We start from the raw sequence: 26,245 nt of genomic DNA on the forward strand, positions 1-26,245 counted from the left end.
TTAGCGCATAAAAACATGTAAAAAGAGAGAGAGAGAGAGAGAGAGGTGTAGTTAATTATGTGACCTGTCGCTCCAGTAGATGTAGCCCTCAAAGACGGACACAGCAAACATGTCCATGTTGTTGTTCACCAGCACCAGCTCCCTGTTCTCTCCCGTCTCCAGGTTGATGCGCTCGATCCTGTCTGTACGAGCATCGCACCAGTACAGCAGGCCCTCCTGCAAACACACACACACACAATAACTACTACCTTTCTCACTATAAGATTTAAAGGAAAAAAGTATTTTTTCACTTGAAAATCGCTTCAGTAAATATTCATCCATGATGAGCAAGTATCTAGTGGACAGGGTGTGTGTGTGTGACTGTGTGTGCAGACCTGGTAGTCGATGGAGATGCCGTTGGGCCAGTGGATGTTGGTGTTGGCGAGCACCACCCTCTGGGAACCGTCCAGACGAGAACGCTCGATACGAGGGTACAGACCCCATTCTGTCCAGAACAGGTACCTGCACACACACACACACACACACACGGCCAGTAAGTACTATAAACAAAAACAATGGCTGTGGAACAAGTCAAATACTATTCAAAATACAGTCAAATACTCTGGGAGCCCTTGATTAAGTTTTACCCAGAACAAGGACTTTAAGGATCAGACCCCAAATCGTTAAGTCGAATCTCTAATAAACTCCTTGAGTGTATTAAGGGATGCCTGTTAGAACGGACCCTTTCTCTGGGTGGACAGTGATGGCGCGGGGCTTGTCCAGGCCCTGGGAGATCACCACGTAGCGGAAGGAGCCGTTCAGTCTGGCCACCTCGATCACGTCAAAGCCCTGGTCCGTCCAGTAGATGTTCCCTGGGAGACCACAGCAAACATGAGCATGGATGGATGTGTGTGTGTGTGTGTGTGTAGAGTAGGTGTGTGTATATGTTGTGAAGGTGTGTGTTTGTTGGTGTAGAGTAGGTGTTGTGTATATGTTGTGAAGGTGTGTGTTTGTTGGTGTAGAGTAGGTGTGTGTATATGTTGTGAAGGTGTGTGTTTGTTGGTGTAGAGTAGGTGTGTGTGTAGTGTGTGTGTGTGTGTGTGTGCGAGAGTGTGTTGGAGTATAGTAGGTGTTTGTGTGTATATCTAGTGTAGCGTGTCGTGGGTCCTGACCTGCTATCCAGTCCACAGTGATGCCCTCCACCCTGCCTATCCCATTGGTGACCACGTCCTCCCTCCACGTCTGGTCTCTCTTGGCCCTGCTGATGGTGCTCAGGCCCATGTCCACCCAGTAGATGGTGTCGTTCTCTACAGGAACACAACACACCGCCTTAACATGGACTCGACAGTCCTGACAACCCAACTCCAGCACCCCACTCGAAAAAGCCGCCAAACGCGACGCAAACGAAACAAACGTCGGCGACATGTAAATAGGTCCGATTGATGTGGGTCCACGACGCCCACACTCTGGCTGGCTGTGGTGCCACTCACCAGCGTGGAAGTCGATGCCCACTGCCAGCGAGGTGCCAGAGACGGGCACCAGGGCGTCAGACTTGTCGGAGGGGTCCAGGGGGATTCCTCGGATGCCCTCATGAACAGAGTAGAGCAGGAAGGAGCCCATGCCTGCACACATACACACACACACACACACAGTTACACACACCGGCTCCTTCCTCACGACCGGTCGTTTGAGCAGCGTGTCCATTGCGTGTGTGAGAGCGTCTGTGCGCGAACAGGGCGAACTTCTCCTTGTGTACGCGTGTGTGTGTGTGCAGGCGAGTATGTGTGTGTGTGTGTGAGGGTGGGTGAGTGTGTCCTACCCTCGCAGGACTGCTGCCCCCTCCGGAGGCTGTACCCTGCGGTGCACATGCAGGCCCGAGTGGTGCGGGAGGTGGGGAGGCACAGCTGGGAACAGTCCCCGTTGGCCTTGCTGCACAGGTTGATCCCTCCTGAACACACATGCAATGTTAATAACAAGGACCACATATGAACTGAGCCATGCTCTGAGCCAAAAGATAGGAAAGGGATGTATTTTCTAAGAATGCCAATAGAATACATTGGACTACATTGGACAGTACAGTGAGTTGAATGTTGCATTTTGAACTCTTTTTTTTTATTTGATCAAATACTTATTGTTTGGTCATAATATGATGTTTCTCCGTACCAGTCTGAATAGTCTCGTTGTAGATCCTCATGTGCATCATGGGGGACGTGTTATTACGCAACACCTTCCAGTTTCCCCCATCACTCTTATCACAGGTTCCTATCTGGTCTGTGCCCTGGTCCGCCCACCATAACTTGTCCCCTACACACCGGGGAACAAAACCCTTGGAATTGCATATCAAATGAACTAGCCTTAAATACATTATTCTGTCTATTGTAAAACTGACAGAAAAGAAACCTTTCTATATAAACAGATATTTTGTCAGTGTGTGGTTTTATTGTAAAACCAAGAAATCTACAATAAGGACATAAACATTGTCAGCTCTACCCCAAAAATAAACCAATCCAGGCAGACTAGACCCAAGCCAGGCCTGCCTGTGTGTGTCCGTACCCATGATGGCCAGTGCTGTAGCCTTGGTCAGCTTGCCCTTGACCCCCTCTATGACCTCCAGCTCAGAGCCGTCCAGCCTGCAGCGGTTGATGGTGCTGTTCCCTGAGCTGATCCAGTACAGCTGCTCGCTGTGATAGTCAATGGACAGGCCTAGGGGAGGGAGAGAAAGAGGGAGGGAGGGAGAGAAAGAGGGAGGGAGGGAGGGAGGGAGGGAGGGAGGGAGGGAGGGAGGGAGGGAGGGAGGGAGGGAGGGAGGGAGGGAGGGAGGGAGGGAGGGAGGGAGGGAGGGAGGGAGGGAGGGAGGGAGGGAGGGAGGGAGGGAGGGAGGGAGGGAGGGAGGGAGGGAGGGAGGGAGGGAGGGAGGGAGGGAGGGAGGGAGGGAGGGAGGGAGGGAGGGAGGGAGGGAGGGAGGGAGGGAGCTGAGTTGATCTAAACCGGAGTTGTGGGCAGACTTACACAGGCCGTGTTGGTAAGTTGATGGCTATATTATACAGTCAAATATATTGTACTGTATATATTGTAACTGGGCAATACAAATACTCAAGTTCAAGGTTGAAGTGTTACCTCATTGGATGGAGGTTTGATATACAGTACAGTCATAGCGTATCCAGTCCAGCAATCAGCCCTCATCAAGGAGGGTGCACACTTACCCACAGGCCCCTTCTGCTTGGTGAACAGCACAGTGTGGTCGCTGCCGTCCATGTTGGCCATGCTGATGTTGTCACCGTCTGTCCAGTACAGCTTCCTGGAGCACAAACAGGGGTCAGCAAAGGTCAAATCCATTCTACATTACATTACATTTAGTCATTTAGCAGACGCTCTTATCCAGAGCGCCTTACAGTAAGTACAGGCAAGTAGGGTGAAGTGCCTTGCCCAAGGACACAACATCATTTGGCTCAGCCGGGAATCGAACTGGCGACCTTCAGATTACGAGCCCGATTCCCTAACCGCTCAGCCACCTGACTCCTTATTCTATCTGTATATGTGACAATGTGGCCTCCCCACAGTTAATGGATTGTGATTGTGTGTGTGTGTGTGTGTGTATAGGTATGGGTGTGTGTGCACATCTAACTCACCCCAGTATAGGGTGCAGCACGAGACAGTGGGGTTTATCCAGGCCCTGGATGACTGCATTCTTAAAGGAGCCGTCCAGTCGGGCAACGTTGATCTGCTTCTTGTTGGCATCGTAGCTGGTCCAGAACAAGTTCCTGGACACCCAGTCCACCGCCAGCCCATGAGCATTAGGAAGGTCTGTCCAGCAAGCAGAGGTTAAAGGTCACTCGGAGCTTATTAGAGCATACCTGCATCGATAAATAATCCGAAATTCTATATATGTTACATCTTCAATAAAGAAATGTTACCAAGGTTTATACTGTGGATACAAAAACAAATAATAAAGAAATGTAAGTGTACTTTACTTATGGCTATTTTTAAAGTGAGATGCACCTTCTAATCAAGACACCCAGATGGGACTGATTCTGCTGATGTTATCATTCAATTTGCTTATAAGCGTCTAATGGTAAGAGATTGAATCAGAAACTGTAAACTAGTCTCCCAGCCAGTCCCTACCGGCCGACACCACCGTCTCCACCCCGGTCCCGTTGATGAAGGCTCTCTTGATGGTCTGAGTTCGGACGTCCAGCCAGTAGATGCGTTGCTCCTGGGAGTCGTAGTCCACGGATGTGACGTTGTCGATGTCCGGCAGGGTGAAGGAGATGATGTAGTTGTAGTAGGGGTTGTCTATGTCCACGCCCCGGATCTCAATCTGACGGGCGTACAGCAGGAACTGACGAGACTCTGGGGTAACAGGATATGTAAACACGGGGGAAGCATTTAATTGTGACGCACCATTTATTCCTGGTTTATAGGGAATGTCATTAGTTTTTTGTCAATTAACTCGACTGTTTGTCTCAACTTCCAGATTTACATATGAACTACTTCTTCTAGCGAATGATAGGAACCGCAGGCACAAGTTCATGCACTGTGATCATTTCCTGTTGAGGCGGTATTACTGTGACCTCACCACATTACCAAAGTCATTAGTGACTGGACTTTTCCATGGCTCTAGATCTAGCAGAAGGATGACTGAAGTCATCTCCCAGATGGTGAGCCTCTCCACTCAACTGTCTCCCTCACACCACCTCGTCACAGACTGGCCTGATTGGCCGGCATTATCTGACCCAGAAGTGAGAAGGACTTGTGTGTGTGTGTGTGTGTCTGACATCAGGGTTAATAGCAGGCTGCACCTGGGGCTCTCTCTCCCTCAGATCCACACTGCAGGGACGGACTCGGAGCAGAATACCAAACGCATTTACACGCGCACGCAAGCTTGCAGAGACACGCACGCACACACACACGCACACTCCCACACACACACACTCTAAGCTCCCACTCTAAACCGTCCCCCATCTTGCTAATGAAATCCCACTACAACAGATAACTCAGAACACACTCAGAGAACTCAAACACACTCAGAGAACTCAAACACACTCAGAGAATTCTAACACACTCAGAGAACTCAAACACACTCAGAGAACTCTAACACACTTAGAGAATTCGAACACACTCAGAGAATTCGAACACACTCAGAGAATTCGAACACACAGAGAATTCGAACACACAGAGAATTCAAACACACAGAGAATTCGAACGCACTCAGAGAATTCTAACGCACTCAGAGAATTCTAACGCACTCAGAGAATTCTAACGCACTCAGAGAATTCTAATGCACTCAGAGAATTCTAACACACTCAGAGAATTCTAACACACTCAAAGAATTCTAACACACTCAGAGAATTCTAACACACTCAGAGAATTCTACCTTTCCTCCTCTCTTTACCATCAATACACCCTCAGTAAAACAAAGGAAGGTGGGTGTTTATCTGTGTGTGTGAGTGAGTGCGTGTCTGTGAGCTCATGCCTGTGTGTGCACGCGTGTATCTGTGTCTGTGTGTGTGTGTGTTCCCATAGGCCCGTACCTTTGCAGGTGCGTTTGTCAGGCTGCAGCTTCATGAGGTGGGGGCAGGCGCAGGAGTACGTCTGGTTGTAGTTGATCAGACACAGGTGGGAGCAGGGGCTTCTCCCCTCACTGACATCACAGGGGTTAGGAGCTGAGAGAGAGAGAGACAGAGAGAGACAGAGAGAGAGGTTATTAAAGAGAAGTAAAAGAACTGAGGGATGGAGCAAGAAAAAACATGTTTGAAATCCACACTAGACTCAGTTCCCTTCTGTCAGTCGTGTATGAAGCCTTTCATCCAGTGATAAAGACTTTCGAGCAGCCACAGACACTAAACAGGAGATGGTCCCTGTGGAGATTTATCAAGCAGCTCCTCCATCAAGAGGCACGGAGGGAGGGAGAGAGAGAGAGAGAGAGAGAGAGAGAGAGAGAGAGAGAGAGAGAGAGAGAGAGAGAGAGAGAGAGAGAGAGAGAGAGAGAGAGAGAGAGAGAGAGAGAGAGGGAGAGGGAGAGGGAGAGGGAGAGGGAGAGGGAGAGGGAGAGGGAGAGGGAGAGGGAGAGGGAGAGGGAGAGAGAGGGAGAGAGAGAGGGAGAGGGAGAGGGAGAGAGGGATGAAGAAAAATAAAGAGCTTGTCAATCCCTAGCTTGTCTGTCAGTGTAAGAGCGACTGGGGGAAGCTGTCAATATACAGAGCACACACACACGTGCACACACACACGCACACACTTACGCACACACACACACACACACACACACACGGCTGAAGAGTCAGAATGACACCGTCAGGAGATCAAACGGCACGGGTACTATACAAACTGTGAACTGTGAGGGACAAAGCACACGCCACCTCGCTCGTCATCCCTCGAGCCGTTCGCCCCCCGCCCACGGTGACAGGCCTTAAACCGACGTGACACATCTGAGCCGCCGCTAAAAGCCCCGCCGTCACAATGAAGCGGTGGCCTTTCTTGAACGAGCGTACGTGACCGCGGAACGTGTCAAAACCACTGGCTCGTTACGGAGGGAGGAGGCGGTGCTAAAGGTCAGCTGTCTGTGGGGGGGGGGGGGGGGGGTGAGCAGTGGAGCCGCTCAGCACCGCTGGCCTTTCACTTCAAAGAGCCTCTCAGTCACAGGAGAGGGTGATGCTTGTGTCCACTTGCTTTTATGTGGGCCTGTGAAACGTATGCGTGCATATCATGTGTGTGTGTGTGTGTGTGTCTGAGCGAGTGTGAGTATGTTTGGGAGTCTATGTGGGTCTCTGTGTGTGTGTGTGTGTGAGTGAGTGAGAGAGAGCGAGAGAGCGGGACAGACACCTACCCTGGGGCTGTCTAGAGGGGTGGTACACCTGCAGGTCGAAGGGCTGTGTGTTGGTGCGTTGGACCACAGTGACATTGTGTCCGGTCCACTTGTTGGCCTTGGCCAGGGTGTTGGTCCTCCAGTCGGTCCAGTACACCTCTCCCCCGTACATGGTGACGGCGAAGGGGTGGGACAGATACTCGTGACCCCGCAGGACCTCGATCAGCCCGGAGCCGTCGTACAGCGCTGAGTAGATGGCGTCAGACCTGGACGGAGAGAGGGAGTGTGTTCAGGTGTGTGTGTTTATATGTACGCGCGTGCAAATGAGAGAGGATGTTTCGTGAGTGTGCGCGTGCAAATGTGAGAGAGAATATATAGTGGATGTGTGTATGTCTGTAAGAACAAAACAGTTCAGTGCGTGTGTGTGTGTCCCCGTGTGTGTGTTACCTGGCGTCGATCCAGACGATGCGTCTCTCCATGTAGTCCACAGTCAGGCCGTTGGGCCAGCCCCCGCTGCCCGTCTCCTTGTGGACCGTCCTCCTGCCCTCCCCGCTCATGGAGGCTGCCTCGATCCGGGGCAGGCTGGCATCCCAGTCTGTCCAGAACAGAATACTGGGGGGAGAGGGAGAGAGAGAGAGAGAGAGAGAGAGAGAGAGAGAGAGAGAGAGAGAGAGAGAGAGAGAGAGAGAGAGAGAGAGAGAGAGACAGAGACAGAGACAGAGAGAGAGAGAGAGAGAGAGAGGGAGAGGGAGAGGGAGAGGGATAGGGAGAGGGATAGGGAGAGGCAAAAAGAGATTTAAAAGAGTATATTCCTGGCATAAACCTCGCTCCCATCTCTACTGTGGTAAACCACACACACACACACACACACACACCACGTACCCGTCGCGGGGGTCCAGAGCGATGGCGCGGGGGTGCTCCACCTCCCCAGCCAGCAGGGTGGTCCGCATGGTGCCGTCCAGCTTGGCCACCTCGATCTGATCCAGGTTGCTCTCCACCCAGTAGATGTTCCCTGCGATCCAGTCCACCGCCAGGCCCTCGGGGGTGGCCAGTCCGTACTGGATCACCACCTCAAAACTGGTCAGGGCTGCCGGCCAGGGGGTGGGGGAGAGACAGGGAGAGAGGGGGGGGGGAGAGAGGGGGAGAAAGGGAGAGAGAGGGGGGGGGGAGAAAGGGAGAGAGAGAGGGGGGAGAGAGGGGGGGGAGAGAGGGGGGAGAAAGAGAGAGAGAGAGGGGGGGGGAGAGAGAGGGGGGGAGAGAAAGAGGTACTCAGTTATGGGGGGTTGTTGACGTAATACACATTCTGACCAACCTTTACGTATTGTGAAGGAAAAGCTTTGTTATTTACAGTGAGAAACTCAAGACAGATGATGCCGACAAGGGACAACTTCCAGTAAAAGCCTGACCGGTTAAGTGAATAGTTGACAATCTGTTATGTGAAAACTGATCGGTATGACCTTGGTCTCAGGTTTCCGTGCAGTCTAAACACTGGCAAGTACACAACTGTTTGGCATTCCTGCTCCGTGTAATCAGTCAGAGAATGGCACAAACTGTTCTTCAGTGTGGTTTCCAACAACAATAACCTTAGCCCGCACACACGCACAATTCCCATCTTCCAAAACCCAAAAACCGAGCCAGCAACTCCCTTTCAATTTCTCTGCGTGCGGTTCATTTGTTCCCATGTTCCCCCAAGCTTTTCTCAGAAACCACTGGCTCTTGCAACACAAGTGTGAAAACCGGGCGAGAACGGGTTCCTCTCAGGCCGAGAGACATCCACCCCCCCTGTGATCCTTCACAAGGCCGGTCCAGTGCCCCCGTTAGGAGGAGGGACGCTTCACAGCTCTGCTTATTGTCATGCTGGAGCCAAACCTGCCTTTCCTGGAGAGGGGCGTTTTCTGCCTGGAGTTGGCAGTACACTGAAACTGTTTGTTCAACAGTTGCAAAGGCGCTGAAAAATAGAAGCCCTCCGTAAAGAAGCGAAGGGAGCTGATCTATGTGAGTCAGACATAATAGGCTCTGCGGAGGGCTGTGGTTTTTCTGTGTTGCTGGAACACAAACACTAAAGGCCCCCTGCCTCCTCCTCTTCATCCTACTCTTTACGGAAAAATGGCCGTGTTGGCTGCTGCAGTCACGCAAGGCGAGCGACCGAGACAAATGGGAAGAGACAAAGCCTTCCGTGTGCCCCTGAACCACCGTGGTGCTAGCCTGGGAACAGCCTTGATTGGTGGAGAGACCTGGAGTTTGGGATCAGCCAAGGCCAACCGTGACCAAGGAGATTGGGACTTGGAACACAAACAGGCACCCTGGACTGGACCAGACCAGCCAAGGTAAGTAACACAACTTTTGTTTGAGGAAAGGGCAGTGCATTAGCTCAGAACAAGTGATTTGGAAGCAGATTTTGCTTCAGTTTCTGAGAGAAATAGGCTCCTTTTTCTAATAAATCTTCAAATGTAATAACCATGCTCCTCAGAGGCCTCTAAACTCTAAACATCATCTACCGTCGAGCCTCTGAACGCTAGCTGCTGTCTCACCTCCGTTCTCGGACAGCTTCCCGCGGTAGATCTTGTCCTCCACCACGTCGGTCCAGTACAGGGTGCTCTGGCTGAGGTGGAAGTCCAAGGCGATGGTGTTCCTCAGGGCAGGCACCAAGACACTGAACTCCCCCTTGTGGAGATCGATGCGGCGGATCTCGTGGCGGTTGGAGAAGATGATGAAGGGCTTGAACGGATCTGAGAGCGAGACAGAGAGACAGAGACAGAGAGAGAGAGAGAGAGAGAGAGAGAGAGAGAGAGAGAGAGAGAGAAAAAGAAAGAAAGAAAGAAAGAAAAGGTTGGACGTCAACAATAATACTCCTTGTTTCTGGTCAATTCAATAGGAACTATGTTCCCATGATGGTCAATCCACGCTCCTCAAACCGACCCCCCCCCCCCTCTGCCTCGGCCCTCACCAGCACTCTTGCAGCTCTCCATGTCGGGCTCCAGCTCCCAGCCCTCGTAGCAGGAGCACTTGACCGAGGCCTTGTCCTGCTCGCAGCGCTGGCTGCACTTCAGGTGCTTGGCACAGAAGCTCTGGATCTGGCAGGTCTTGTTGTCCAGGCCCAGCTCCATCCCCAGCGGGCAGGAGCACATGAAGCCCTCACCGGGGATGATGCTGCAGTTGTGGCTGCAGCCGCCGTTATCCAGAGCACACAGGTCTGGAGGAGGAGGGAGGCGGAGGGGAGAGAGAGAGAGAGAGAGAGAAGGGAGTGGAGGGTTAGCGAGGGAGCCGGGGATGGGGGCGGGGGGGGGGGTCGGGGAAGGAGAGCAGTGCATTGTCGTCCCGATGAAACGCGAGCGAGTGCGGGGGGGGGGGGGGGGGGGACCTTTACCGCAGAGCTTCTCGTCTGAGCCGTCGGGACAGTCGTCGGTGCCGTCGCACAGCTTCTCGGGCGGCAGGCAGATGGAGCCGTTGGTGGCACACACGTGGTGGGAGAGCCTGCACACCTGCGCCTCGCAGCTCTCCTCGTCAGAGTTGTCCTCGCAGTCGCTGTCCCCGTCACACACCCAGGCCTTGCTGATGCAGCGGGCTGGGGACACAAACAGGACAACGGGGACAGGATGACACCACCTTCAAACGGCGCCGGCTTCCCCTCAAGACGTGAGTCGACTCCATCATTTAGAACTAGCAGACACATCCGTCCAAAGCGACATACAAACAGCAGCAAAGAACAGTCTGTGTTCCAGTCCACTCCCAAAGGGGATGTGAACTAATAAACTAAAGCACATCATCGCTGCATGTTCCTTCTTGTGGAACCCTTGGTGTCGGTCCTGACATCCTCCCTCACCAGTGTCCTTGCAGCTGAATTTGACGGCGGGGTCACACGTGTGAGTGACGCCTTCGCAGTTGTTCTCGTCGCTCAGGTCCATGCAGTCGCCGTTGCCGTCGCAGCGCCAGCGCAGGGGGATGCACAGTCCATCCAACCGACACTGGAACTCATCCACGTGACAACCACCAGGAGGACGAGTGGCTGGTGAGAGAGAGAGAGAGAGAGAGAGAGAGAGAGAGAGAGAGAGAGAGAGAGAGAGAGAGAGAGAGAGAGAGAGAGAGAGAGAGAGAGAGAGAGAGGTTGGCAAACAGACAGAGGGAAAGCACACCGAGATTATTATTATCCACTAACGTAACGTGAAGACAAAGGGGGAAAAGTATTCGTTCAATCGCAGAGACTGGAGGAAGTGGGGGGTGCATTGCAACCTAACGAGAGAAAACTGTGAGCACGTCTTACACAACACAGCCTTGACTGGTCAACCACCGACACAAAGGAACCAGGGTCAATAGGTCAACCAACTCACATAAGCTGTACCGAAACAGACAGGGTGAATGTGTGGGTCATTGAACAATACCAGCAGTAGATTAAGGGCATCATTTAGGCAAGTTGCATTAAGCCACAAAGACAGTAATCCCTAGATGTTTCATATGGGGGAAGGTGATACTTGAAGGTTAAGTCAAGCACATTAGCCTTCCAAACAGACTAATGAAGCCCAGACAGAAGGCCCAACACCCAATCATTATCTCCTACTGGGCCCAGATATCTAATTAGGCCACTGCTGAGACTACAGGAGGAGGCCTGGAGAGGAGATCTCAAAACACCAGAACACAAACACACATTCCTCTATCATTCCAGAGTAGGATAAGAGCATGCAACTTTAATCAACAGACAGAGCGAGAGCGAGTGCGAGAGAGATTGGGGGGGGGGGGGGGGCAGAGAGTGAGACAGGAAATGCAGAGTGCTTAGTGGTTCCCCATGGGGCCAACCCAAACAGAGCCTAACTCAGCCGTTACCTCTCTCTCTGTCTCTTTCTGTCTCTCTCTCTCACACACACACACACACACACACACACACACACACACACATCACAACTCCGCTCCCCGCCTCCAGCACAAAAGGTGAAAAGGTTGACCTGTTACTCTACAACGGCTAAAATGCTAACAAAACCACTACATGAGACACCACAAGAGCATCCATGTGGATTTATGACCTATCTGCTTGACCCGAAGGGTTCTGGATCACTTAGCATGAAATACATGTCGGGTCACTTCAAGTTGTCACCGCTAACAAGCCCCTGGGCGCTGAGAGCTGGCTTGGAGGCGGCTGAAGAGGACCACGTCTACACTGCACTCCCCACAAGCTGACAGAAGAGCCTCATTGTCATGGGGCGCAGCTCGGTTCTCCAATCCGGCTGAAGGCTCAGCTGACCACAGAACATAAACACGTCCCAAGCCCAGCGAGACGGAGGGTCTGTTGAAAACGAGAGCCGACACAAGCCCGGACGCGCAGGCGCGGGAGCGTGTGCGTGATGGATGATCGTCATCCTCGCTGGAACAACCACTCTGGTCTTCCAAACAATGACACACAGACACACGGCTGAAACTGGATCCACACGCACACACATTCTGGAGTGTGTTGATAGTACTGTCTCCGGCTCGGGTGAAGCAATGTGCTGGTCGACAAGAAACTAAGTGGACTTGATTAATATGGACAGAGGGCTGAGATTCCGAGCCAATACTTCTGTAAGCCCACTGCCACCTTATGAAGATGGCAGGAAACTGGAAGCGGGGAGGTGGTTTTTCCACCAGGTCCGGTAAGCCACACGTCAGAAGGACAGGTACTCCAGAGAGCCAGGAGCACTACTTCCGGAGCCCTACTTCCGGGTCAGTCAGACCCAAGGAGGGTGCTCTGTCCCGGGGACCAGTAGGCCCGGTGCTCACCCTGGTTGGTGCAGTTGGCGTGGGTCTCGTCGCTGTAGTCTCCACAGTCGTTCTCCCCGTCGCAGGTCCAGTACTCTGGGATGCAGCGGCCGCTGTTGCACTTGAACTGCACGCTGGAGCAGGAGTGGCTGCAGCCCGCCTCGTCACTGTTGTCCCCGCAGTCGTTGTCTGGAACACGTGCAGAAAACACTGAGGGCATGGGCTTACTGAGGTACAGCTAGATATACTGGCTGTTTAGATCTGTATATATATATATAAATATATATATATATATATATATATATATTGTTTGTGTGTGTTTATATATATATCAAAACCCATATATTAAACACCCAACAGTTTAAACTGCTAAGCTGCCACACTCAGAGGGCTGTGGATTCTCACCGTTGTCACAGCGCCAGTTGACGTTGATGCAGCGGCCGTTGGCGCAGGTGAACTGGGTGAGGGGGAAGCATTTGGGGTAGGCTGGGGAACGCAGCACAGACACAACATTAACGTTTCCACCACAACAAGAGACGACGAGCAAACCTCCACTGGTGGTTCCAACCACTAACCGCCACGGAGTTGTGTTTCAACCCTGCGATCATCTGGCACAACTATTTAGCAGATGCTTTAATTCAAAGCGACAGATAGTCCAGGGTGGATTTGAACCTGCGATCGGTAGTCAAATGCTCTAACCACTGAGCTAAACCCACCCCTTCTGTCCAACAAAGCTCTGTCAAAGCAGGACCGTGAGCCGTCAGAAGGTGTGTGGTGGAGAGGGAGGACTTACCACAGGAGGCGGGCTCGTCCGAGCGGTCCCCACAGTCATCGTCCAGATCGCAGGTCCAGGAGATGGGGATGCAGCGCCCGCTGGCACACGGGTACTGGTTAGGGGGGCATGTCCGGGCTGGGGAGAGGGTTAGGGTGGCTCGGTTAGAAGGATTTGGAGTAACACTGTAAATGTGTGTGTGTGTGTGTCTGTGAATGTATCTGTATGAGAATGGGTGTGTACGTGTGGGTGTGTGAGAGGGGGGTATGAATGGGGGGTTTCTCTATCTCTCTATCTCTGAGTGTGAGTGTGCATGTGTGTGTGTGTGTGTGTGTGTGTACCTGAGCAGGTAGTGTTGGACTCGTCCTCGCCGTTGCCACAGTCGTTATCTCCGTCACACAGCCAGCGCACCGGGATGCAGCGGTTGTTCTGGCACTTGAACCTGTCAGCCGGGCACATGTGCTGGTCTGCAGGGAGGGAGGGGCCGACAGGGAGAGAGGGGGGTGAGGGGGAGAGACTGGGTTAGATCCTGGGCGGACCCCCTTCCAATCTACAGAAGGCACCATCGAGATAGCCCGTTTGTTTGGTGCTACGCATCTAACTACCAGACAGACAGCTTGACATCTAAACACTACATGACACACAGCGACGAGCACAGGCGTCCAAACCACTGTCTTCTTGATTATCTTCTGGTCTTTCTCTTCTAACAAAGTGTGGATGGAGATAAGGGCACATCAAATTCAAGGAAAAAGAAGATTGGGAGTACGGGCTTATCGGTCATTGATGTTGATACTTTGATGGCCTCGTAAAGTCCTTGAACGCTGGTGTGTGAGTGCGTGTGTGTGTGAGTGTGTGTGTGAGTGTGTGTGAATGTGTGAGTGTGTGTGTGTGTGTGTGTGTGTGTGTGTGCTGGAACAGGCTTGGCACTCACGGCAGAGTTCAGGCGCCTCGTCACTCTGTCCAGACAGTCGTTGTCACCGTCGCACTTCCAGCGTTCCTGGATGCAGCGGTTGTTCTTGCAGGCAAACTCGCCCGGCTGGCACTGGGGGAGGGAAGTAGGTCGGGTTGACTGGAGAGGGGAAGGGGGGGGGGGACGACAAGGGAGAGGGAGAGTTGAAGGTAGAATAGAGGGAGGGAGATGAAGACAGAGGGAGAAACTCTGCATAAACAGCACTTCTCCTCAGCTGGGTCTCGTGGAAACTAGTTTAGGGGAAAGTCAACACGCTGTTCTAAAGGCGAGGACGGTCACATGGTCTTGTTCCAAGCGGAGGGTTAGGCTGGTTACCTTTGCAGGTGACGTTGTCAGCGTCTAGGACCTGGTCGTCGGCACAGCCACAGGAGCGGCCGTCTGGGATGGCCAGACACAGGCTGCTGCAGCCGCCATTGTTGACCTTGCACGCGTTGGTGCCTGTCCCCCACACACACACACACACAAATACATGATATACCCACAGAGTGTTACATTTCCAGAGGGGTGTAAACTAAAGCTAAAAGGAGAAGGAGGGAAGAGAGAGAGGTAAACAGAGCCTGCCTTGCTGCTGCTGGGCGTCGTACACGCGGATCTCGAAGATGGGCGGCCTCTCGTTGCGGAGCAGGGTGACGTTCATGGTGGTGGTGTCCAGCTTGAAGATGCCGCCGCTGCGGTACTCGCTCCAAAACAGGAAGTGTTTGTAGTGGCACAGACCGAAGGTGTGGCTGAGCTCGGGCCCATCGTACAGCACCTGGCCCATCAGCGGATAGAGAATCTTACCACATGACCAATAAGATTCCCATCATTATCCCCCCCCCCCGCACCATCTCCCCCAGTCCCCCCCCCCCTCAGCCCAGGACCTGACCTTGCGTTCGGTGGTGTTGAGGTAGATCATCTCGATGCGGTCGTAGTAGGCATCCACCCAGTACAGCAGGCCCTGGGGGATGTCCAGGCTCAGGCCGTTGGGCCACAGCACTGTCTTACTGGTCAGGAGGACCTGGTGGTGAGAGCCGTCCATCCAAGCCTTCTTGATCTTCCCTCGGTTGCTCTCCGACAGCTCCTCTTCCCAGTCTGTCCAGTACATCCACCTGGGGGGGGAGGAGGGGCCAGTGAGTACGCTGTGGGAGGAGGGGCCAGTGAGTACGCTGTGGGAGGAGGGGCCAGTGAGTACGCTGTGGGAGGAGGAGGGGCCAGTGAGTACGCTGTGGGAGGAGGAGGGGCCAGTGAGTACGCTGTGGGAGGAGGAGGGGCCAGTGAGTACGCTGTGGGAGGAGGAGGGGCCAGTGAGTACGCTGTGGGAGGAGGAGGGGCCAGTGAGTACGCTGTGGGAGGAGGAGGGGCCAGTGAGTACACTGTGGGAGGAGGAGGGGCCAGTGAGTACGCTGTGGGAGGAGGAGGGGCCAGTGAGTACGCTGTGGGAGGAGGAGGGGCCAGTGAGTACGCTGTGGGAGGAGGAGGGGCCAGTGAGTACGCTGTGGGAGGAGGGGCCAGTGAGTACGCTGTGGGAGGAGGAGGGGCCAGTGAGTACGCTGTGGGAGGAGGGGCCAGTGAGTACGCTGTGGGAGGAGGAGGGGCCAGTGAGTACGCTGTGGGAGGAGGGGCCAGTGAGTACGCTCTGGTTCTAGTTCCATCCCCCCCCCCCCCACCCAGTCCCAGTTGTGTAGGTGCCATAGGAGCATGGGCTGGTTCTAACTAACTCTCTAAGCCTCAGTCTATGTGATTAGAACCTGGGCTTGTTCAGGATGTTTAGGTAGATCCTGTACTACTTTGGCAGGTGCCCGGGTTTGCATTTCCCTCATATCCCTCCCCCCCCTGCCCTGCTTTCTTCTCTCTCTGTCTCTATCGAATGAATAAAGATCAAAACAGATCCAACATCAAATAGACAACAAACATTCTACTCCAAAAGTCCTACGACCTGAACCCCCCACCACCCGCCCCCTCCCTCCCCTGTCCTCAGTGTTACCCATGCTGTGGGTCCACCACGATGGCGCGGGGGTGGGTCATCTTGCCCTCGATGAGGGTCTTGTGTGTCTGGGAGGCCTTCCCCAGCCGGGCCACGCTGATGGTCTTCTTGGGCCCGTCCTCCGTCCAGTACAGGTTCCCGCCCATCCAGTCCACCGCGATGCCCTCCACCGTGTGAATACCTGGGGGAGGGGGGAGGGGGGGGGGGGCAGGTGCCATGGGTAACGTTGTGGATGTTGACTACTGCATAGTGCATGTCGTGCATATCCTATGGACGGCAGCGGCCCCTGAGCCTCACCCTCCTTCAGGATGGTGTCTCTCTCCGTGCCGTCGATCTTCTGCCGGCCGATGATGTAGTTGGTGGAGTCGGCGAAGTAGATGAAGTCGCTGGCGGCGTGGAAGTCCAGCGCCCGCGGGTTCATCAGGTTCTCGATGGGGATCATGTACTCGTCCGGGACCTTGGCGTTCATGTCCATGCCCCGGATGATGCCGGGGCGCCCCTTCCCGTAGAGCAGGAACAGCTCGTGGTCGGGCTCTGTGCACGGAGGGGAGGGTCGTGGGCTCGCATTGGTGTTCAAAATCACATGATCTACCTGCCAATTCGTTATGCGTCTCTACTGTCATCATCCTGGTTATCGTCATACATACATACATCTCTGGGCACCTACACGGGCTTATCAGCGGCACAGCCACACCGGGCTGTCGCGCAGGTGCGTGTGCATCCGTGTGTGTGCGTGTAGGGCCACTGGGCGGTACTCACTCTTGCAGGTCTTGCCGTCGCTGCCCAGGCTGAACCCGGAGCGACAGCGGCAGGTGCGGCTCTTGTGGCTGTTGGCCAGGAGACAGATGTCTGAGCAGCCTCCAGCCTTGCCAAACTGGTCTGGAGCACAGGCATGGCTCCTCACTGGGAGAGGAGGGGGGAGGAGGGGAGAGGATACGGGGTGGGGAGGAGGGGAGAGGATACGGGGTGGGGAGGAGGGGAAATGGGGGCATGAACATTGCAGCATATCACACCATCAACAGGGACATGGTCCCTGTCCTCAAACCAGGAGGCACCAAGAATGAACTGCAATTCCTCCAGTGGTGAATGGTGCCAGTCCTGTGTTGTGGCTGTGCTCGAGGGCTCTCCTGGTGGGTGAGTCATGGTGGGTGGTTACCTGGGGGCTGGCATCTCTGGTGGTACACGTGCAGGGCACCGCCCCTGTCCAGGCGTGTCAACACGTGGAAGTCGGAGCTGTTGAAGCGGTTAACCCGGACCACACTGGTCTTGATGTTGAGGTTCCCCTCGTCTGAGTTGGTGGAGTACAGGTAGTTCTCAAACACAGTCAGACCGTACAGGTGCTCAATCTGTCAAAGAAAGATCAAACCGATTGAAACAACATTTTAAACATATAACAACAGTTGCAGGTGGTATGACAGTTGGATTGTCTTTCTAGAGTCACAGCTGCTGTGTCAGACAGGCACTTGAAATGAACTGTACAACAATACATGCTTTCATTTTAATATGAGTGAAGCACTCCATGCATTTTATATTACCTGCTACTAAGTTGTGTTAGCAAGAATGATTAAAAGCTCATAGTGCAGTCTCTTGTCTCTCACTCTCTCTCTCTCTGGACGACAAGCTTCCCCTCGAACATTCATCATCATCAAACCAAAATGTCCCCATCATCTAAATCATCACTAAATGATCAAACTTAACATGATTGGCCAGCAGGAGAAACAGGGAGGGTGAGAGACAAAGAGTGTGTGTGTGTGTATGTGAGATAGAGAGAGAAAGAAAATGGGAGAGAAAAAGAGACATTTTAAGAAAGAAAGAGAGAAATAGAGAGAAATAGACAGAGAGAGATAGAGAGATAGATAGAGAGATATATAGAGAGATATAGAAAGAAAGAGCTGAAAGCGTTGTGGCTAGCTTCATCATCTCCCAGATTAACTGGGTTTTGGTTTTACAAGGCACCGGTTGCTTTAACAAAGCTCCTTGGACTGTCAGCGACAAACAGCCGTGGGTTTGTTAAACATCCCCTTGGCCAGTACAAACACAAACACACACTTTAAGTGCTTGATTTAATTAAGATCATTATTGCGCTATAGGCAGCTAGCGTAATATGTTTTAAAAGGGGACAAGCCAGAAACATCAAACTGTTTAATGATATCAATCAAGGCTATAACTGGGGGGTTTGAAACCCTCTTGTGGGGGAGTAGAGCAGGATGTTGAAACACAGGAGGACAGTATTGAGTATATAGAGCGTTATTACTGAGGGAACACATCATTCAGCTAGGAGTTTGACACTGAGTGGAGCTGGCGAGTGGTTGTGGTGCTTCAGGAAGAGGGAACACTAAACAGTGGCTCCGGTTGGGAGAGAGAGACGAGCAAAGACTTGGGACTCCACGTCCCCCTCTCCCTTGGAGACGAGCATGCGAGCGCCCCAGTTAAAGTGCACTGGGAAGCGAGCTCGGACAGAGGCCTCCTCACCATCAAGCCCTGGATGACGGTGTGCCTGTTCTTGCCCTCGTAGTCCACCACCTCGATGTAGTCCAGGTAGGCGTCGGCCCAGTAGACCAGCTTGTTGACCAGGTCCAGGGTGACCCCGTGGGGGAACACGATCTTGGTGTCGACCAGCTTGGTCCGGTTCTGGCCGTCCATGTCACAGCGCTCCACCTTAGGCGCATGTCCGTAGTCGGTGAAAAACACCTTCCTGGGTTAGGGAGAAGGAGACAGAGGGGAGGGCGTCGCAGACGACGGAGGGATCGAAGACAGGGAGGATGTGAATAATCAGGCTGACGGGGGAAGTGAAAGAAGCTGAATGGGTTTGGTGGAAATGATTCGGTTCGGGTGAGACATGCAAAACGAGGCGGGGGACGTTTTCCGACAATTTGAGAAGTAAAAAAGGGAAGGGCCCACGGGGCGTCGGTGTGTCATCGTTTAAATCGGGGGAACGTGTCAGACGCTTGCGGGCAGTGTGCGCGCGCGTGTGTGTCACAAGAGCTCCGGGTCAATCGCCTCCTCACTCGCATCCGTCCTCTCTACTCTAACTAGGAGCGCTACATAGCCTGCTCCAAAACCTAAGAGCACAGGCTCGATTCTCGGCGCGCTACTTAGCCTCCTCCTCGCTAGCTTGGACCCTGGAAGCGGTCCGTGTGTGACCCGGTGCTCACCCCATGGTGGGGTCCAGGGCGATGCCTTTGGGGCTGTAGAGTTCCTGGTCCAGCAGGGTCACGCACGTCTGCCCGTCCTTGTTGCACACAAACACCCGGTCGTCCACGTCATCCACAAAGTAGAAGTTTCCGGTGAGCCAGTCAATAGCCATCTGTTCCACATCTGCCGACAAGGGAGAGGGGGGGAGACAGTGAGTGTGTGTGTAAGTGAGCGTGTATGTGTGTGCGTGTGTGTGTAAGAGAAAGTGGGAGAAGAAAGGGATACTGAGATAGACAGAGGAAGAAGGAGAGAGAGAGAGAGAGAGAGAGAGAGAGAGAGAGAGAGAGAGAGAGAGAGAGAGAGAGAGAGAGAGAGAGAGAGAGAGAGAGAGAGAGAGAGAGAGAGAGAGAGAGAGAGAGAGAGAGAGAGAGAGAGAGAGAGAGAGAGAGAGAGAGAGAGAGAGAGAGAGAGAGAGAGAGAGAGAGAGAGAGAGAGAGAGAGAGAGAGAGAGAGAGAGAGAGAGAGAGAGAGAGAGAGAGAGAGAGAGAGAGAGAGAGAGAGAGAGAGAGAGAGAAAGAACCAGGGCAGTGTAATTGATGAGTTCCTGTCAGAGTGTTGTTACAGTAGGACCATTCTATGGGGAGGTGTCCATCACTGTCTTCACACAGGTCTGATTAAGGAGAGAGAGGGAGACGGATGGAGCGATGGAGGAGTGAAGGATGGAGGGATGGAGGAGTGGGGGAGTGAGCGATGGCTGTCTCTGAGGTGAATCCTCAATCAGAAATGCTGCAGCAACATGAACCCTTTCAACTCCAGTGTCGGGAATTCTCATTTTCACATGTTGTGAAACTCTTAGGTTACTATGTAGGTACTCAACTGAGTTTGAACAAATCTAGGGGCTTTTTCACGATCCTCATGGTGAAAAAAGCAGAACAGTGTCCGTGTGGCCTAGAGCTGGCGTGCTGGCCTGTGAAATGCTGATGGTGTTAATACTGGACACTGCCAAAGCCTCTTTCTCCTTCTCTCCCGTCTTCCCCTCCTTCCCCCCCTGACTTCCGCCGTGCGCTCCAACAATGTCGGTCTATATCTGAGAGCGGGGGGGGGGGCTCGGGGTGGGGGTGGGAGGTCTGGGACAGGGCTGGGGACGGGTGACAGGAGGGCCCAGCTGTGGGAGGGTGGTAGGAGGCGGGAAGGGAGGGTGGGGGGGTGGGGGGCACCAACTCCCACGCTGCCTTGTGTTGAAACAGCTGCCATCATGCTTCTTGCAAACTGGGGCTCAGAACACTCTGCATCTCACTCACACACACACACTCAAGTGTGCATCCATGCAAGCTTAGAAGGCTGATTCAAAGCCACTCAGAATCACAGCCACCAGTTCCAGTTCAGTTTCCATGTCGTTCTGACATTGGGAAACTTTGCTCCTCCTGCTAGCGTGTGAGTGCTGGAGCCCCCCCCACACACACACACACACAGACACACACACAGCTGAAGTACCGTTAGCTCTGCCACTCCCACACAAAGCAAGACACAGGCCTTCACTGGAGGGGAAGGGAGAGAGAGGAAGGAGAGGAGAGAGACAAAGAAAAGAGACACGTAGACACACAGTGAGAGAGAGACACGTAGACACAGAGAGAGAGAGAGAGAGAGAGAGAGAGAGAGAGAGAGAGAGAGAGAGAGAGAGAGAGAGAGAGAGAGAGAGAGAGAGAGACAGAGTGAGACAGAGACAGAGACAGAGAGACAGACAGAGAGACAGACAGAGAGAGACAGAGAGACAGACAGAGAGAGACAGAGAGCAGCAGAAACAGAGAGGTGGACAGACAGACACATCTGGGTCTGATGCATCCTCTGGTCTCCAGATGGAACCAGTGCTTTGGTGCTGAAACACAAGGAGTCCTGAGGTGTGTGGGTATGTGGGCGTGTGTGTGAAAGTGGATGTGTGCTTGTGAAAGAACACCAGGGTGTGTTTGTTTGCATGCAGCAACTGTGGTACAAGGAGACACTGAAACAACAGAGGTGAGTAACGAATACCCAGTTGCACCACTCTAACAGCTCCGACCGGCCCAGAAAGCTTCATATCCCAAACATTCAGCTTTTTGGTGCCACTCCAAGTGGAAATCAATCATTGACTAACACCCTGTGGTTTTGGCATATTGCTCCTCTCATGTTCTGAGGGAGGTAACCGTAAATACAGGACCTCGTAAACATTTGCCCCGGAGGAGGGGAGAGAACACATGAGAAGGAGGGGAGGATTGACCCTGCTCTACTGACTGTTCCACTACACCAACACAACTCCTTGGTCTGGGTTCTGGGAAAGGAGCGAGGTGGACGTTTGTGTGTGTGTGTGTGTGTAGCTGTGTTCAGAAGTGGTAGTGATACTCCCATTGGTATCATTTTTAATCCATAGCCCACCACTAAACTTTCCCAGGTGCCTTTTGCAGCAGGTATTGATTGGACTCAGATGGAGAACAAAAAGTGTGGATAAATTGTGTGTGTGTGTGTGTGTGTACATGAAGGTGGGAAACAGAGAAAGGGGGAGAGCATGAGAGCGTGAGAGAGAGAGACAGACAGACAGAGAGAGTAAGAGTGTTGCACAATCCATTGACTCAGACAGAAAAATAAAAGCTCCTCGTCTTCTCTTTGAACTCATTTTCGTTTTCTCGTAAATGGAAAGCAAGCTTGCTGGGAAATGCTAAATAAGCTCCGCCCCCTCATGCCCCCCCCTCCCACTTCCAGGACCTTTGGAACGTCCTGCCCTCAACACCCACCTTACACTGCCAGGAAGAAACAGTCTTGATGGCCAACACACACACACACACACACACACACTGAGGGTTAGAAATAAACGCACAAATACACACACATAAACACATGCATCCCACTCAAACTCACACACGCACTGACGGACAGGCTTCAGTCACCTACTAAACAGGTGACACCTATTCCCTCAACACAGGCACCTTTCTCTTGCTCCTTTGACAGTGGTGCAGTTCAGCCCGAGACTAAGTGGCACCCAAGGACCTGTGTTCCATCAGCCTCCATCCCCTGTGGTCAATGGCTGGATTGTATCTTTGTATGTGTCAGATGGCTGAGCGGTTAGGGAGTCGGGCTATTAATCAGAAGGTTGTTGGTTCGATTCCCGGTCGTGCAAAATGACGTTGTGTCCTTGGGCAAGGCACTTCACCCTACTTGCCTCGGGGGGAACGTCCCTGTACTTACTGTAAGTCGCTCTGGATAAGAGCGTCTGCTAAATGTAAATGTGTACTGGTCAGTTAGGTCCTGTGCACATGCATAGCCTTCACTCTGAGGTCCACATACACTAAAAGACCCTTATGACCTCTGTCTTTTCAGAGTCTTATCGTCGACTATGCCAGGTTTCTGGACTGCGGTGTGGCATTCCACAGGAGCAGGCATGAGAAGGTGGCCAACTGTCAGCCCAGGGAAACTTGACAGGCCAGCAAGCAGGAAACACACCATGAAGATTCAGAGGGTTAGGAACCCTGCTGCTCAGGAACTATCCCAATGTGCTGTGCTGTGTGTGTGTGTGCGCTTGTGTGTGTTGCGGTCCGGACCATCAGGACCCTGACACAACACATCTGGAGCACCCACACACATTTATACACACAGAAATCACACACATAAAACACTGTGTGAAACCAGGGTCCTTCCCTAGATCTATACATAGCAACGGGCAGGAGGGTGACCTGCTAATGTGGCTAAAACAAGGAAGGGTGTGTGTTACGGTGTGTGTGTGTGTGTGTGTGTGTGTGTGTGTGTAAATACAAACTACCGACTCAATAGGTACATTTGTTGATCCTTACCTAGTTGATCTGTAGCGGGAGCCTTCATACAAAGTCACCCCATGACCCATATGAAAATCTGTGTGACGGTTCTCTCTTTCTAATAGGGTTCAGACCCTCTGTGCCAGGTCACGATCTCAGCCCCTAGAGACCCATACACTCCCCTGTCATTCCAGCTTCTCAGTCTGCCTCAATGCCACCAATACATAAATGAGTAGGTTACAATGTGTACAGTACAGCATGCAGAGTGCTGGCACTCAAGAGAGCATGTAGCATGTGGGTCAAAGGGGCAGGGTAAGGAGTATGTGTGTGTGTGTGTGTGTGTGTGTGATGACTGCAGAGTAGCCTGACAGAACTGTACCGGAGCGAGGAATTATGTGATGGTGTCGCTGACATTCACTGGCAAATGAATGTAAATACCATCTGCATTACCACTGCAGCAGGGAACTGCACACACGCACACGCCATGCTCACCTCAACACAGACTCCCTCAGCTGTTGTTCCGGCATTTCTTTTCACTTCCACATCTCTCTCTCTTCCTCCCGTCCTCCATCCTCCTTCTTTCCCTCTTTCCTCCCTCCTTCCCCCTTTCTTCCCTCCCTCCCTCCCTCCCTCCCTCCCTCCTTCCCCCTTCCCTTCCCCCTTCCCTCCCTCCCTCCCTCCCTCCCTCCCTTCATCCCTCCCTTCCTCCCTCCCTTCATCCCTCCCTTCATCCCTCCCTCCCTCCCTCCCTCCCTCCCAGCAACCGCTTTCCTCAGCTCTTTTCTCTCCATCTTGCGTTACTGGTTCACCTCATGGAAGGCTGCTTTTCAAAGCTGAGTTGTAAAGACTAACAGGACCGAATTGCGAAAGTCAGACAATAATGACTTTGAATTTAAATTGGCAAACGATCACTTCACATTGACTGTTTGCACCACCCTCAGGGTTCAAGCAAAGGTGATTATTTCAGACTCATTTGATGAGATGATGACATGAGTTGAGGCATGTACGAGGTAGGTCATAAACTGTCACATTCTAGGCCGACACCCAAATCAGAGCTTGTTTTCTTCATGTCTGGATTTTCTGTGACACTACTCACTTCTTGAACATACACCAGGGGACAAATTATATTGATCCTTAAAAAAAAATAAAAAAAAATCATATTTCCAGACAATGACAGGCACACAGATTCACCCTTCTAAAATAAAAAAAAGAGGCACACACACACGCCTGTTGTTTTGTCTATGTTCCTGATCACTCTTCTCAGAGTATCAGCCACGCAGACAAAAACAAACCTTGTCAGATGGTACATCCAGCTGTAAATCACGTGTCCATCGAAAGAGAGAGAGAGAGAGAGAGAGAGAGAGAGAGAGAGAGAGAGAGAGAGAGAGAGAGAGAGAGAGAGAGAGAGAGAGAGAGAGAGAGAGAGAGAGAGAGAGAGAGAGAGAGAGAGAGGGGAAAGGAAGAGGACAGAGAGGGGGTGGGCTGAGTAAAGGGGAATGCCAGTATTTCCCAAGAGAAATGAAGGTATCAGTTACTGCAGTGCCTGTGGCTATGAGGACATTAGTACTGCAGGCCAGAAATGTCCCATGTCATCATTTATCAGGGTGGGGCAGTAGCACATCTTAGCCCGGGACACGGTGGGAGGATTTATAGAAAAGCATCCTGGGAAAAGAATCCATCACAAACGGCCATCATCCAATCCTGGTGATGATAAGTGAGTCCATCTATATGGGGAAGGCTGTTTAGAATGGATCTGGTCCCGGCTGTTTATAAGTGGTCGGTGAAAATAGTAAATAAATAAAGTAACACTTGTTAACACACAGTGAATACACAATGCTGCACGCTGTGGTGGGTATATCAGGCCCGGTGCTGTGTGCGTGTCAACACATCTTGCCAGCTACAAGACTGCGGGCATAAACTTTTATCGGTATCATATTATGGAATGTCAGCGCGACAAACCACCATCACCCCCCCCCCCCCCTCCCCTCGCATAGGATGATTTAGAGGGCTGTCAGGGACACCCTTGTTCTCTAACAGTTACCTTTAGAGGATTTCTGATGGGCACAGCAGCTCCTGGACGTCTTCATTTGTGCTGCGCCCAGCAGCTTTCTGCTGCGGGACGCTGGGGTCGCGTCATGCCTTCGATCACATTACAACCCCCCCCCCCCCGTCGTTCCCCCCCCCCCCCCCTTGTCGTCCCCGCCTACCCGGCAGAACAACAGCTGAATCTTAATGTGACATGATGAGGAACGTTTACCCACCGGAAAAAAACGACGGGGAACAATACAGGCCACACAAACAAACATGGCAGCTGCCTAATGGAACAAACAAACTCAACACCCACGGTGCAGGCTGAGGGAGATGTTGATAGTCCGCACGTCCGTCACCGTCTTCAGGTCGGGGATGCGGGCGCACTTGAGCTGGGTGGCGGCGGGCGTGTCGCCCAGGGTGACCCAGCACACCGTCTCCTCGGCGTAGATGAAGTCCATGGCCATGGTCTGATTGGTTCCGATGGCGGGCAGCCGGGAGGGGGCGCCCGACAGGGAGGTGCAGCGGATGTCGTGGAGGTTGACAATCAGGAGCATGGGGAGGCGGCCCACTGGGACTGAGGGGAGGGATGGAGGGAGGAGAGGGGGGGAGGGAGGGAGGGAGGGAGGGAGAGAGGGAGGAGAGGGGGGGGAGGGAGGAGAGGGGGGAGGGAGGAGAGGGGGGAGGGAGGAGAGGGGGGAGGGAGGGAGGGAGGGAGGGAGGGAGGGAGGGAGGGAGGGAGGGAGGGAGGGAGGGAGGGAGGGAGGGAGGGAGGGAGGGAGGGAGGGAGGGAGGGAGGGAGGGAGGGAGGGAGGGAGGGAGGGAGGGGAGAGTCAGACAACGTGCCTGCCTCTCCTTGTGTCTGCCTGCCTGCCTGTCTGTGTGTCTGCCTGCCTCTCAGAGGGCTCTCCTACCGTTCTTGGCCTTGCAGGAGCGGTTGTCTGGCTGCAGCAGGTAGCCCTCCACACAGCTGCACCTGTGTGAGCCCTCAGTGTTGGAGCACGTCTGGCTGCACGTCCCGTACACGCTGCACTCGTTGAAGTCTGTGGAGATGAGAACAGTACACACACACACACACTGTCATTCATGGATC

General features: G+C 53.0%; 2 protein-coding genes across 5 annotated transcripts in view; both read right to left on the reverse strand.

The window, feature by feature from the left end:
• LOC146251753 (low-density lipoprotein receptor-related protein 1-like) overlaps positions 1-13,744 on the reverse strand; it is a 42,446-nt gene extending 28,702 nt beyond the window's left edge. For all 4 annotated transcript variants that reach the window (XR_014732023.1, XR_014732024.1, XR_014732025.1 and 1 more), the window contains exons 1-23: positions 13,619-13,744; positions 13,299-13,415; positions 12,911-12,991; positions 12,527-12,694; positions 10,605-10,787; positions 10,149-10,346; positions 9,729-9,974; positions 9,313-9,510; positions 7,664-7,868; positions 7,229-7,393; positions 6,803-7,047; positions 5,511-5,642; positions 4,102-4,329; positions 3,609-3,783; positions 3,183-3,277; positions 2,533-2,682; positions 2,143-2,283; positions 1,799-1,927; positions 1,470-1,601; positions 1,152-1,286; positions 722-851; positions 375-501; positions 65-216 (exon numbers count right to left, since the gene is read on the reverse strand). Coding sequence is in view for 1 of the 4 variants with exons in the window: in XM_084679569.1 (XP_084535695.1) it covers positions 65-216; positions 375-501; positions 722-851; positions 1,152-1,286; positions 1,470-1,601; positions 1,799-1,927; positions 2,143-2,283; positions 2,533-2,682; positions 3,183-3,277; positions 3,609-3,783; positions 4,102-4,329; positions 5,511-5,642; positions 6,803-7,047; positions 7,229-7,393; positions 7,664-7,868; positions 9,313-9,510; positions 9,729-9,974; positions 10,149-10,346; positions 10,605-10,787; positions 12,527-12,694; positions 12,911-12,991; positions 13,299-13,415; positions 13,619-13,736 (3,650 nt within the window). In the remaining 3 variants the exon portion in view is untranslated. The remainder of the gene's footprint in view (positions 1-64; positions 217-374; positions 502-721; positions 852-1,151; positions 1,287-1,469; positions 1,602-1,798; positions 1,928-2,142; positions 2,284-2,532; positions 2,683-3,182; positions 3,278-3,608; positions 3,784-4,101; positions 4,330-5,510; positions 5,643-6,802; positions 7,048-7,228; positions 7,394-7,663; positions 7,869-9,312; positions 9,511-9,728; positions 9,975-10,148; positions 10,347-10,604; positions 10,788-12,526; positions 12,695-12,910; positions 12,992-13,298; positions 13,416-13,618) is intronic.
• Positions 13,627-26,245, reverse strand: part of LOC146251755 (low-density lipoprotein receptor-related protein 1-like) — a 40,943-nt gene continuing 28,324 nt past the window's right edge. The window contains exons 5-17 of the mRNA XM_084679576.1: positions 26,067-26,195; positions 25,469-25,729; positions 19,366-19,528; positions 18,683-18,905; positions 17,367-17,556; positions 16,970-17,113; positions 16,508-16,744; positions 16,211-16,391; positions 15,113-15,335; positions 14,809-14,998; positions 14,563-14,685; positions 14,209-14,346; positions 13,627-13,744 (exon numbers count right to left, since the gene is read on the reverse strand). Of these exons, the coding sequence (XP_084535702.1) occupies positions 14,252-14,346; positions 14,563-14,685; positions 14,809-14,998; positions 15,113-15,335; positions 16,211-16,391; positions 16,508-16,744; positions 16,970-17,113; positions 17,367-17,556; positions 18,683-18,905; positions 19,366-19,528; positions 25,469-25,729; positions 26,067-26,195 (2,159 nt within the window). The 3' untranslated portion in view covers positions 13,627-13,744; positions 14,209-14,251. The remainder of the gene's footprint in view (positions 13,745-14,208; positions 14,347-14,562; positions 14,686-14,808; positions 14,999-15,112; positions 15,336-16,210; positions 16,392-16,507; positions 16,745-16,969; positions 17,114-17,366; positions 17,557-18,682; positions 18,906-19,365; positions 19,529-25,468; positions 25,730-26,066; positions 26,196-26,245) is intronic.

Source organism: Hypomesus nipponensis, chromosome 18, assembly GCF_054491055.1.
Source record: "Hypomesus nipponensis isolate SF chromosome 18, ASM5449105v1, whole genome shotgun sequence".
Taxonomy (NCBI): domain Eukaryota; kingdom Metazoa; phylum Chordata; class Actinopteri; order Osmeriformes; family Osmeridae; genus Hypomesus; species Hypomesus nipponensis.